This window comes from Morone saxatilis, unplaced genomic scaffold (assembly GCF_004916995.1).
Source record: "Morone saxatilis isolate NCDOM2014 unplaced genomic scaffold, NCSU_SB_2.0 Contig18, whole genome shotgun sequence".
Lineage (NCBI taxonomy): Eukaryota > Metazoa > Chordata > Actinopteri > Moronidae > Morone > Morone saxatilis.
The window spans coordinates 13157020-13170294 of record NW_023339740.1 but is presented as its reverse complement, the minus strand read 5'-3'; the positions used below and the strand labels follow the sequence as shown (position 1 = coordinate 13170294).

At 39.7% G+C, this 13275-nt stretch overlaps 1 protein-coding gene across 1 annotated transcript in view; it reads right to left on the bottom strand.

Moving 5' to 3' along the window:
* Window positions 1–241: 241 nt before the first annotated feature.
* LOC118328507 (complement C1q-like protein 4) overlaps window positions 242–13275 on the bottom strand; it is a 14325-nt gene continuing 1291 nt past the window's right edge. The window contains exon 2 of the mRNA XM_035662265.1: window positions 242–488. Coding sequence (XP_035518158.1) covers window positions 309–488 — 180 coding nt within the window. The 3' untranslated portion in view covers window positions 242–308. The remainder of the gene's footprint in view (window positions 489–13275) is intronic.

The following is a 13275-nucleotide window of genomic DNA, read 5'->3' as shown; positions in this document are numbered from 1 at the left end:
CAAATGTGTGCATATGAAACAGATGTGAATCGTGTTTTAGCCATGCTTGAACATACTGTACATGGCACAGAATAATGATTACACAAGTGTGTGTATCTGAAGTAAATGTTACCTGGTAATATATACAATACTATATTCATTTTTACACAAATTCTCTTAACTGTGATCATGTTATTACATGTGTTGTGTACTGAACAGCATTGAAATGGCAAAGTACATTATGGCAGCATGGTGTGTTAGATGAAAGGAGAAGAAACTTTTTTTTGCTTGATTACAGGGAGAGAGAGTATATAAATGTGAGTATACTGTCAGTCAGGGTAGATGAGGAAGCCAGAGAAGGTGCTGTATTTGTTGGTGTTTCCGCCGTGAACTTTGCCCCCGTCCAGCTGCACACACACTTCGTCCCCCACGTCCAGGTGCAGGATGACGCTGTTGGAGGCGTAATCGTAGTTCTGGTCGGCATCTTGAGCAATTGCACTGGCCCTCACCTGAGACAGAGACAGAAGATGTTCATAGGTTGTAAAGATGGAAACAAACAGATACAAAATGAGTTTTGTGGTCTGTGTTAAAGCTGCTGATGTTCCACTTTTTTTTCTTGGGTATTTTAATCCTTTATTATAGACAGCGAAGAGATGAGGGGGGGAGATATATATAACAAAGGTCCCTGATCAAATTAAACTGTGGACACTGTGACTAACGGCCGGCATCTTGGTAAGCCACAGGGAAAAGGCAACTCTCTAAAATCTCTACTAACATTGTGTAATTGTTTTTTGGTTAGCAGCTTTCTGAAGACCAATTTTGCATCCAGTTAAAACCTAAGAACAGGAGGCTGAGGTTGAATAAGTTTGGACAGAGGAGGAATGTGTGTCAAATTTAAAATTTTAGGTGGCGACATGTTTTTATCAAATAACATATTTTAAAGCAGCTATAAGGAACTTTTATTTCTGGTGATTCTGGTGTGGACAAAAGCGGCAGTGTTTCTACCGCTGGTCTTGTGCGTTTATGTAGGTCACATGGCTCACGATACTTAAGGACTGGAGATCTCAGTGTCTACACACTGTCTGGGGATTTCTATTAAAAAAAAAAAGTAGTTCCTTGAATGGCAGCGAGAACGGCCGCTAACAGACGTAGAGCCCTTACTTCAAGGTCACATCTAACCTGAAATTCTCCTCCCATTCTCTTCCACGATAAAACAAACTAGAGATACAGTGAATCACTTTATGACAGGGAGCAAGCTATTTAAAACAAACAACTAAAGAGTTTGGATTGGTTCTGCAGGTTTTTTTTCCCCACCCAGTTTTGGCAATGAGTCATTTTTAGGCATCGGTATTAAATTGAGACAAACATGGCTGCAACTCAAACCGAACACCAGCCACTCTCTTCGCAGATTACTGACGTAAATATGGCACATTTTTGTTCAGATGGCAAAAGTATGAACTGCATTTTTCCCACATCATTGCTAAATGGCACTGAATCATTTGCCTCAATTAAACAAAAATAAATTGTGCTTTTCTTTGTCTAGAATATTCAAGGAACAGTTTTCACTGACTAGCTTCCAACATTTCATTAGGGGACAAACCTCTCTGCTTCTTTTTGACTAATCATCACCACAGCCATCTAAATGTACTAGGTACAGGAAACATGAAAAAAAAAAACAAGTATATTGCAATTTAGTGATCTAATGCAAAACATAAATGGTAGAATTTTAAATAAAACCAAATTCATTCATGAGAACAATCGTTATTATTACTGGCTATTTTGTTTTATAATTAGTTTATATAATAGGGTGATGATTTTGATGGCTTATCTTCTTCGTCTTCTCACAGTAGAACAAGTCTGTTCACCTTATCTGGATTTATTTCCTGTTTCATTCTGTGATCTTGGTGTAAAGTCATCAGTACAGATGCCTTCCTGTCCACTGGGTAGATAGATGAGATGTGCAGTGATCTTTGGCCTCAAACCTCCATCTGAGCACAACCTTTCTTAGCCACCATCAATTTTTCCAGAGGATTGTTACGCTCACACCTGATCCACCTGTTGCAGAGAGTCTGATAGGGATTTTACGGATGGCATCAGGGAGGACATCAGTTTGTTTGTCAAGCAATTACAGCAAACACAATGAATGTGACATACACACATAGCATTGCTATATGGACATCTTGTTTGTTGCAGCTGATCTACAGCAATTGGCTGTTATTTTATTATTTATTTGTCTGTCTCCTGCTTGGCAGGTAATGTGTGTTTTTAGAGCCTTTTCACCCACATCAGCAGGGAGCTGAAATTGATGCTGATGAGAGTGAATGAAAAAAAGGTTGTAGGCTGTACATTAAAAAAAAAAAGAGCTGAAAGACTCTAAAATGAGTAATATTATTTAGTTTCATAGCACAGAGTAATTCGGTTATTCATAATTTTAGAAACATAGCATAGCAGCTTTAGATTGAAAGAAACTCAATAACATTCAAGGCAAGTGAGACAGTGATTCATGTTACGCTGAATTCTAAATAGCACTTTAAAAAAATCTTTGAAAACCATCACCTTGAGTTTTTAAAGAAACACAGAGAAGCTAAGATGCAGGAAACATAATTTTAAATGGCAATATATAAATAAATAAATAAATAAAACTCATAATGCATTGAATGCTAAACATGGGCATAATGCATAGGCAAGGACAGACAGTCAAACAACACCATAGCCTTACCAAACAATGTAATCAGCGCCCCTATGACATAGTTATAACAAGAGCTGATATTATGAGCTTCATAAAACTGGCATTAATGTCTGCCAAATTCAAAACCAACACCCTAAGGATGCATTATCTGGTGTGAAGATCACAGAACCTGGAACCTGACACACTTTCAAAAAGTAATATGGTCCAATGAGTCATTCGTCACTCTTTAATTTACATCTGGACAGATTTATGTGAGGAGAAACGCAGAGGGTGTGATCCACTCTGATGCACTCAGTCTGTAATGGTACGACCAGTCACGTGGAAGTCGTTACATCTGAGGATTACTCTACATGTTTACATAACAGTTAACATAAATGTGATATTGCTAAACATACATCCAATGATATCCCCATATTCCAAGATCCTAATGACCCCATACATGTTGCTATTAAGGTTTCATTATGATTTGGCTGAAGTCAAACGCCTACGGTAGCCCACATGGTTAAGCATAAGATAGGATAGGATAGGATATATTTAAATAGGATATAAAGATATAATAGGATATTTCTTCTTTCCTGACTTGACTTTTCTTCAGGAGAAGAACAATCCCACTTGGCACAGGCCAGGATTCAGCCAACAACATTTTAATGTGGGTAAACATCTGTTTGACGATGAAGAGGGCAGTCTTATTCATTATGTGTTTCTGTTATTTTGTCCACTCCTATTCTAAGCCCAAGTAGGTTTTTTTTGCACCCAGTAAGCAAATCTACTTTAATAAATTGCACTATCACTGGGTAACAAACCAACTACTCAAGCAGACGATCCATTTAATAGTGGAAAATAAAGTACACAAGCGCATACATATTAATGAATGCAAATATGATACCTTCACTCCATCCTTGTCTCCGGCTCTGGGTCTGGGTCTGACTGAGGATATGGTCCATCATCTCCACCAGTCATCAGGCTTCCCTGACTCTCTTATGATCACTTAGACAAATCAAATAAGACTAAACTACCCATTTCTCCTCATCCTCCATCCAATAATGCGTTTTTTTTCTCGCTCATTTCATCAATTCAGCTCAATATATTTCTCCATACAAGCATTTCTTCCATGTAGAGAAGGTGAACGTTTTTAGTCCCCTCCTTCAGACGCAAATAAATCGATACATTTCCTTTGTTTTAATTCAACTCACATCACTCCATTAATTGTTGTCTCTCTCTCCACACCTCACACCCTTTCCATCATCCCTTTCCCATTCGCTACCCCATCGCTGTCTCTTCATCCTGGACCCATCTATCCATCTTTTTGTGTCCTTACACTCCAATGAGATGCAGGTCACGCACACACATTTTCCCTCCCCTGCCATGGCAGTGTTGGCGGGAGCAGCGACTAAGTGTGTCCCTGTCCGGTCTAAATCGGATTGATTAACGGCGAGCTGCTGTGGCAGGTCTCCTGAGGACCCAACCCCCCCCCCCCCCATACAACACGACCCCCTCTCGCCCTCCTTCCCTTCCCCCCCCCTCGCAGCACCCCTCCCTACGTCCAGATGCGTCAGGGCAGGCTATACACGGCTGCAGGCTACGGTAATTGGTAGTCGGACAGCCATGGCAGCTCCCCTCCGCCTAATAGGTCCAACTCCTCAATAACTCCATACAATCACAATAAATGGGGGCACAGGATAGGCTACAGTGGTCAAATGGGCCCATGAAATACTAGCAGGAGGTCAGGATAAGATCCAACACACTCACACACACTCCATCCCTATGAGAGCAGCTCTCCTACTCTTTATTTATTTTATTTTTTTATGAATCTCAAGTGAACACCTGAGAAAAACCACATGGCATATGAGACATTTTGTTATTTTATACTGTAAGACTGCTTTGCTCTGAAGGGACTGAACAGCTCCCCCGAGGAAAGCTAATAGGTTTTAGGAAAAATATAACAGTAAAGAGATTCTGACATCTTGTACATCCAACATCTGTCTACATGGTTGAACGGCAGGATTCCCCTGGTAGTATTTTCAGCTGAGTTGGAGGCTGACAGGCTGCTGTAACTTGTTACGAAAACACTATACGAGTACAATTAAAAGGGCTTTACTTCTCTGCATGTGCACGGACAACATTATTACAATCCCTCGATTAAACCACATGCAGCACATTCAAAAATTTATTTAAATTAAATTCAAAATTTAATGATCATAACAAAAGTTGCAGCAGTGATATTCACACCACCTCATTGAAATGGCCTTTTAAATATGAACAGCAGCTAATTATTATTTGCCAACCAAAAGGACACAGTATTATTTATGGCTTTTCATGGTTGACTTCCTTATGAGACACTTAGCCTCAACTCAGACAGTGGAGATGCTGACATTTAATGTGTTACATTTATGATTAATTCATGGTTGCGTTCTCCTCCTGTATATACAGTTAGCTATTTTATACATTTTATGCACATATTTTTAAGAGTGTGACATTTAAAATGTTATTACAGTCATCATCACTATTATTGCCACAATGGAATATAAGTTAATCATGAATTATAGTCATCTAGTACATTCTTTAAGGCCCACACTGTACTGTTTCTTTTTTTCTTTTTTTATGCTACTACTGCACTACATTTATCTGGCTGTAACTTTTCAGATTCAATTTGACATTAAAATGATATTATGAACTTTGAAAATAAAATGCAATCATATGATTAAACTATATCCAACGGTAAAAAAAAATAAAACTATAACCAGGTACAACAGTAAAATGCTTCTTACGCATTTATGGATCACTAGATCTAATAATTTATTTATCATTCACATTTCACTGTAAACTGACAAAATGACAAATTAATTTTGGAAAAAAAACAGATTTCCTTGGAAAAATAAATAAATGGAAGCAATATTTTACTGTCTTTTTAAGTTTACTTAAAAAAGAATTGTAGTCACCCAATTTGTTAAGGTCATACTAAGTGTGCTTTTAACACATGTGCTTTTACTTAAGTAGGATTTTAAGTAAAGGACTTTTACTTGTAACTCATCAAGTAACACTAATCATTTAACACAACTTGTATAAATAGGTTATTGGTTATTCCTCCTTGTTTTAAGGATCTGAATACTTCCTCCACCACTGTGGAATATATTATAATTTCTTGGACCGAGACCCGAGCTGGTGACATTGCAGAGCTTTGTGACACTGAAACCAACACAGATGAATCTGCAGGTTCAGCTGTCAGCAACAATCACAGTGAAACCTTGTTGTCTTAAAGTGGGCAGGAGGCGCTGGGGCTTTGGGAGTGAAAACAAGTGGGAAAGGCAAATCAGGATTATTGTCAACAGCGGCGGAGATTGATAGCGACAAGGGAGTGAATTTCTGTCTGTTGGCCCAACGCTATTCTGACTTGATCTGCTGCTGTTGGGGAGAAGGGAGACCCGCGGGACAATGGAGAAGATTACACTGCCTCCACTTTTCATTAGAGGGGCAACATTAAATAGGGAGCGAGAGACAGAGAGACAAAGAGAGAGAGAGAGAGAGAGAGAGGGAATTTACAGCATAGAAATAATTCACTGACAGCACTAAATGCTCAATAAAATCTACATTTTCAGCTGTGCCACTGATTTGTTTGACATATTTAAGGGTTGACATACTGTATTTCAAATTCATTTAGCCAAAGACTCATTATCAAAGTGCGTGTTCTTAATTCTGCTACGTACGAGCTTTGTCTCAGAGAAAAATGATGGAAGGAGGGCATGGGGTAAGGAGAAAAGAAGTAGTGAAAAGGAGGGTGTGAAAGCAGAAATTTGGGAGGACACACAGACGAGTGAGCAGCTGCATGCACTTTTAACAGTCTAAGCACAGGATTCGGGTAAAGGAAGCCAAAGTTGAGAGGGGCTTTGAGTGATGGGGAGAGAGCCTGTTGGATAACAAACTGATCAAGCATGCCTGCTTCAGAGGAGGCGGGGGGTGGCAGTATAAATGAGGTTGGGGAGGTGGGCTGTCCATATAGTGTGTTATTTTTTCAGTTTTGTTTTGTTTCGCAGTGGTGCCTTGATCCTCTGGTAATAAAACTGACAGGATTCATTCACTGTGATGTACAGACCTCTCAGAGCAGAGCGAGGCGATTGAGACGGGGTCTCTTAAACTTACCTGAGGGACCTCTAAGGGTGAACTGGGAGAGGAGAAGAAGGGCAATTGAAATGGCCCTTTTTTGTAAAAGCTGCTGTGTTCTCTCTGCCTCCCTCCATGTGTACCAGTCTGAGGTATCCTGTTTCTATTATGCACATCGACATGTAACCCTTCTCCTGCACTGCAGACTCACACACTAATTGGCATGCTAAATGTTAATATTTTTCCATGACACTCAAGACCCAAGGTGTCAAGATGTTGATTAGAAAATCTCTAATTGGCTCTATACTGATCCTTTGAGGGTAGAGGAGATGCTTTAATTGGATATAAATGGGTCATGTGGATGGTCCACCTGCAGAGCAGCCAGAGCGAAACCTCAGCTCTGAAGTTAAATTATTCTTTTTTTTTTATGACATATTGTTTACTGTGTCATATTAAATCTGTGTGTGTTTTACACCTGTACACAAAGTGAAAACACACAACATGCAGGGACCCAAACAATATTCATTTGTCATATAAAACCTGTTCATAGGTCAGAAGTTAATATCCCTCTGATTCCAATATACTTACTCTTAAATATTTTAATAATCCACTGTGTATTTTAACCATTGCTCATGTTAGCTCTGCTACTATCAAACACAGTGAAACACTGCTTGTTTGTAAAAAGAAACACAATCCTGGTTCCTTGATGAGGAGAAATAATGATATAATGTGGAGGCAAAAGGAAAGCACAACAAAGGCATGACAAAACACAGTAACAACCAGCCGAGTCGTTTTAGTCGACAGAATATAATGGCCTCAGCCATTATAACAGAAACATATAGTCAAATAATGGCTGTGTGCATGAACATGTGTGTACTCAGAGAAAAAGACGAGAAGAGAAAACAAGGGCAAGCTGTAGGGTATATGAGGGGATTCTTTCTGTTTGCTCTAGAAGAAATGCTGCCTGAAAGGGGGGACTTTTATATCACAAAATGTTCCCCATTATAATGTCAGGCCATTGCGTCTGACACTAAACCAAGGCACCACTCAGAAATGTACTCTTGATTATGAATTAATCTACCAACACATGCTACTGTTGCGGGGAAAAAACACGGCTGCCAAAGTGCCAACATGGAATAAATTTGAAACTGTCTAATAAAGTGCCACATGAGGCCCATATTGACACCTTGTCTGACATACTGTAATTAGCAGCTTCCACCTCTCACAGTGGCCACATCACACCTACCTACTGGAGGCGAGCCGTTTCCTTCTTATAATTGAGTCCAAGCTTGTCACCACCAAAACTTTTAAGTGGTATATTAAATTATCTAATTAGCTCATAGATGTTTAGTTATGTTTTAAGTACATGCATAAACCCTGGGATTTAGTTAAAGGATAATTAAAAACTATGATGCATCAATGTATTGTCTTTGCTACTTGAGAGCCAGCACTAAAAGACACCAGTTGTCTACTTAATGCAACCATTATTCATAACCTCACAGGAATTAAAACACCTTTAATTAGACAAAACCCAATCACTAAAATTAAAAACGAACACACACATGCACCTTTATCAGAACCTACACATCTATTATCCCAACCATCTGGACACCTTGCACTTTTAATCCAAAGCTTAGAGTACTCCACTTTTAATTCCTTCACTCATTTACCTTTTCCTTCCAACCTTTACACCTTACATTGTCAAGGCTGAGCCACATGTTGGAACATTTTGTTGGGTTTTAATAAGTCATCCTCCAGTAGGTCAGATCCAAAACATCCAACCTAAGGCCACTGCCACATAATAAGGTTACCGTGTGTCAATAGCAGAGGAGATGCTGAAATGCTACTACCATAATGATGTCATCGAAACTGTGTGTGTGTGTGTGTGTGTGTGGGCACTACGGACTGACCAACTGACCAACCCAGTTTCTCCCATATTGGACCAGCTATAAATATTCATACTCCCACTCCATGCTCATCACTGTAAAGGGCAAAGTACATATTGGTGGTGAATTATATATCCATTGAAAAGGTCATCTACCTCAACACCAATCTTTTGATGAGTTATGGGACACGAGGAGTGAAGAGGATTCCTTGCACTGAGTGATTCTGCTCTGCAAACTTTAGTTACAAATTTCATTAGCCAACAGTTAAGACGATCAGCTGGCAACATGAGTCAGATTTGTTTCATATATGTCAGTCATTGTGTCTGATTACATAGCTTTATCCCTGCTCCGCAACTCCTCCCTTGACCAGAGGACAGAGGACTCTCTCATGTTGCCTTTTCTCTCATCCTCCTCTGTCCATTCTCCTGTGAATATCAATCCATCTATCTCTTTCTGTCAGCCCACTTGTCTGTGCCCTGCCTGTCTTTGCAGCGATCCCTCCTCAGGATGTGTCTTATTCTCAGCTCCCTTTGACAAGACATTGATCAACACCATGCATATCAGTCTGACAATTGTTGTATACACTTGCACAAACACACACATCCACCCATGCTGTGAAACACACTACAGACTGATTTTAAAGGAATAGTTCAACATTTTGGGAACGTTCATATATAGCTGGAGCCAGTAGCCTGTTAGATTTGCTTAGCATAATAGTTTGGCAATTAAATGTGTGTCTAAAATGGCAAATTGTCATCTTTGCCCTTCAGTTTTTGTTTGAATGAAACAAACCAGATTTGACTTGTTGATTGCTGTTACCATAATGTCATTTTTTCAGTAACAAGTAATAAAAATGTATTGGTGGAGGTGCTCGAGGTGTGAGGAGGTGGTTAGATAACACTCAACACTTTCTCATCCCAGGTCGTGAAATAGCGACTCGGCTTTGTCACGCCCCTCAGCGTCATATATAAAAGCACATTGTACCCTTTAGCATCTGCCTGCGATTACTTTTTAACACTTAGTCAGGAAGAGTTAGCCAACCAAGTACTTTGTTTGTTTAGGAAAAGATGATGTTAGATAAAGTTAAATTAAGCATGTCACATGACGCAAGTCACATGATCTGCATGTCATATTGTCATTGTTGGGGCAACAAGACTTGCACCCTGCACTCATCTGGGTGAAAGTTCTGCGCTGATTTGACCAATCCATTCCAGTCCCTTCCTAACACACATTTTGTTGCTCTTTCCACTATGTCACCTGACACGGATGGGTTACATTGGAGTTAGCTATAGGGGTATGGGCGGCCAGGCATGCCCTGGATGACCTCTGTGCCACCCCTTCATAATAATGAACGTAATTTGTTGTTATTAGAAGTAGCAGTCAGCGGCATAGTAAACCAGTATTTTCCAATAAGGACTGTCCATAGCAGTGGGAGGATGTAGGCAGCTGAATTTATTTGTGTCATAATGGTGTTATTGCTCCATAACAGACTAACTTTGGCACTGAATTGATTTTGTGTCATGTCAGAATTATTCTAGGGCTCACTGCGTTAATTGAACCTCTTCCTTTATTATGTTTTTGTTGTTTGTTTATTTGTTTGGTCTCGTGAAGATGCATAACTTCCTTCCTGTTCCTTAAATCCTATTCATAGCCAGAATTGCTGCATATTAATTGTTATGTGGCATCAAATAAAAAATAAATAAATAAAATATCCTCAGAATGATCTTTCAGATGTTGCCTACAGGCAACATATGCAGTAGGCCTGAATTTGACAGCGCAATTTAAAGTAGGCCTAATGTTTTATTTTGCACCCCCATCCTGTCGCCGGTGTGGATAAAAGCCTGTCACTTTGTGTCAGAGTTGTGCTACATAACAAAAGTAACGTAATGAGTAATGTAACTAATTATTTTTGCTGTTGAGGACATAGTTAAACGTACTACAAGAAGTTGTTAACTGGTTATATAATGTTTTGTTTAATACTGATGCCTTTATATGATCTACATAAACAAACAAGACAATCGACAAAAAGATGGTCTATTTCAGTTGTTCTTCTTAAAGGGATCCGGTCAGAATCCCCTCACAATCAAATAAAACGAGGTGGTGAAAACACAACCACTTTTGTCCACATGGGCAAATGGACATTCTTTATTGCTGCTTTAAGTAATGTAATTACTTTTTTGTTGACTGTTTTTCAAGTAACCTGCCCAATGTTGGTCATTGGTGAGCTTTAGAGGCACTGGTAGGTGGATTTTGTTCGACAGACAGAAGTTTCGACAGACTCAAGCTATCTGTTTCCAGTCTTTACACTATGACTAAACTAATCTACTGCTGGCTCCTGCTACCAAGGTCGCCACTTTTTGTCGAAAAGTGTTGGGGACATAAGGGCTCAGATAAAAAAATCATTTTTAAGAGGTTACAACAATCTTCCACATGCAATTTTAAGCAATGTAAATGGGGTTCAGTATGAGGTTAGAGTAGATTATTATGGTGGGTCGGGACTTTTTTTTACAAAGGCCATAGCCTTGGCTTGCTGCTTGTGGCTTTAACCATACTCAGCATAAAACGCACAATGCAGGGTTGAGTACCAAACGTGGTACTTTTGCTTTAAGGGTACCAACCAAATTATGACAGCATTACCGAGTATACCGATTCAAATTAAATCAGTCTGTATAAAATGTCTGAGCGCGTGACTGGTTGAGAAAGTAAGTTCTGTGTGAGTAGTGAGAGACAGAGATTGAGAGAGTGAGACTTTATGTCGCCTCTGCTGCCTGTTATAGTCACAGTTAGACTCTCATGCAGCATGTCCATTTCTTCACGCCAGGACAAACTAATTTATAACTAATAATAGCACGAAAAAAGTACCCTTAGAGTGCAGGGACAGACAGAGTCAGTAAGTAAGTACTGTAAGTCACCTTATTATGTAAAGTACCTTAAAATCCTGCAAATAATATGCAGTGATCTCAATGAAAGAACGTCTTTACGAGTTTTTCAATTGACAAAGTTTTTTCAGAGTTATCTTGAAGGTTTTTTTCCAATGACCTAGCTGGTTCACTCTACTACAAGAGCACTTGTCTATTAACAGAAAAAAAAAGCGGATGCAATGAAACTGTGGGGGCAAGATCAGCATTGCATTCGGGTTACCATAATTTTAGTGTGATGCGAAACAGAGTAGATTTAATGGGGAAGGAGTCAATAGCCAGTGTGGACGATAAAAGTGTGTGTTGTGTGTGCTTGTGTTGTGTGGTGTGTGTGTGGTTGGTGTGTAACTGGGGGGCCACAGGTGGAAAAGGGCAAGATCTCATCTAAAGGCTATGAAAGATTTAACAGCAGGAGAAGACAGGAATGACAATGTCTGTGATGGCACGCAACAAACCAAGTCCCCCAATTATATCTGGCATTTAAATGTCTGTCCTCTGTATTCTGCACTTTATGCACATCCCATCAAATCAATGAAATAGGGAATAACTATTTTTATGGACTTGATCTGTCACAAAAAAGATCTACAATATAATAATGTGTGTATTTGGGAAGTCTATAAAAACAAAGCAGTATGAAAACAATCTAATTCTGTACTGAACCTGGCATTATATTGATTTAACCATAGTTGTTATTATGTTAGTAGGGGTAAAGCTCCAGTCAACCACTGCAATAAACCCAGCTTTGATTCTCTGTAGCAAGCCCCAGGATGTTGTAGTCAATCACGCTGTACGAAGCGTTGTTGCATTGCGACGGATAGCGGGAAAGCCAACAAGGGCCAGCTGCACTGATTGGTGTAGCGTGAACTTACAGATGAAGTTTTCATACGGCAACAGTAGGGTTAGCAAGAGCAAGTGATGAGGACTACAGGAAACTAGGCGCTTTAAAATGGAAACAATTCCACACAAAACAGGGAGCGGGGAGCTCTGGAAGCCGAAGGGTAAGACTTACACAGCCTAACAACAACCTCCAGGGTTCAATTCAAGCTGGGGATTTAAGTTGCATGTCATACATTTCCTGTCTATCGCTTCTTCATCAGCTATCAAAATTGTGCCAATCTTCACATAATAATAGCTTGAAACTAGGCATTTTTAGATAGGATTAGTGACACTGGTTTAAATGCAAACCATTGAGCTGTCCCCTGTTGAATTCATATTGAGTCTGTTTCATTTACAGTCTTTTCAGATGTAGATTCACTAAAGCATATCAGTAAACAGGAGCCTGGCTGGATGATGGTCTGCTCAGCAGCATAATGCTGTCAGTTCATGTACCATGTCAATTATGTGTAGAAAAAACACTGTTGTACCATCAAACACTCAGCCTAGTTTGGCTTGCCTTGTAACAATGCAAAGCATGATTTTTCTTCTTCTCTGGTAATCCCCAGGACGTCACTCTTCTGTTCTGCAGCACACATGTCAGAGTCAGGGCTCCTCACCAGAGTGAGGGCTTAGTACTTCAAGCTTGTCATGGATCTCCAGATGGAAGCATTCAAGGCTTTTTCCCAGAAATTTGTATTGTTTATTTATTAGACTTAAACCCAGAGTTCCTCAGAGGACAGTAGCCAGCTGTTGCATTTTGGCTTTGTTCCACCGAGACGTGGAGGATTGTTATCCTCTTGATCGCTTGGCTGTCACTCTCTCTCTCTCT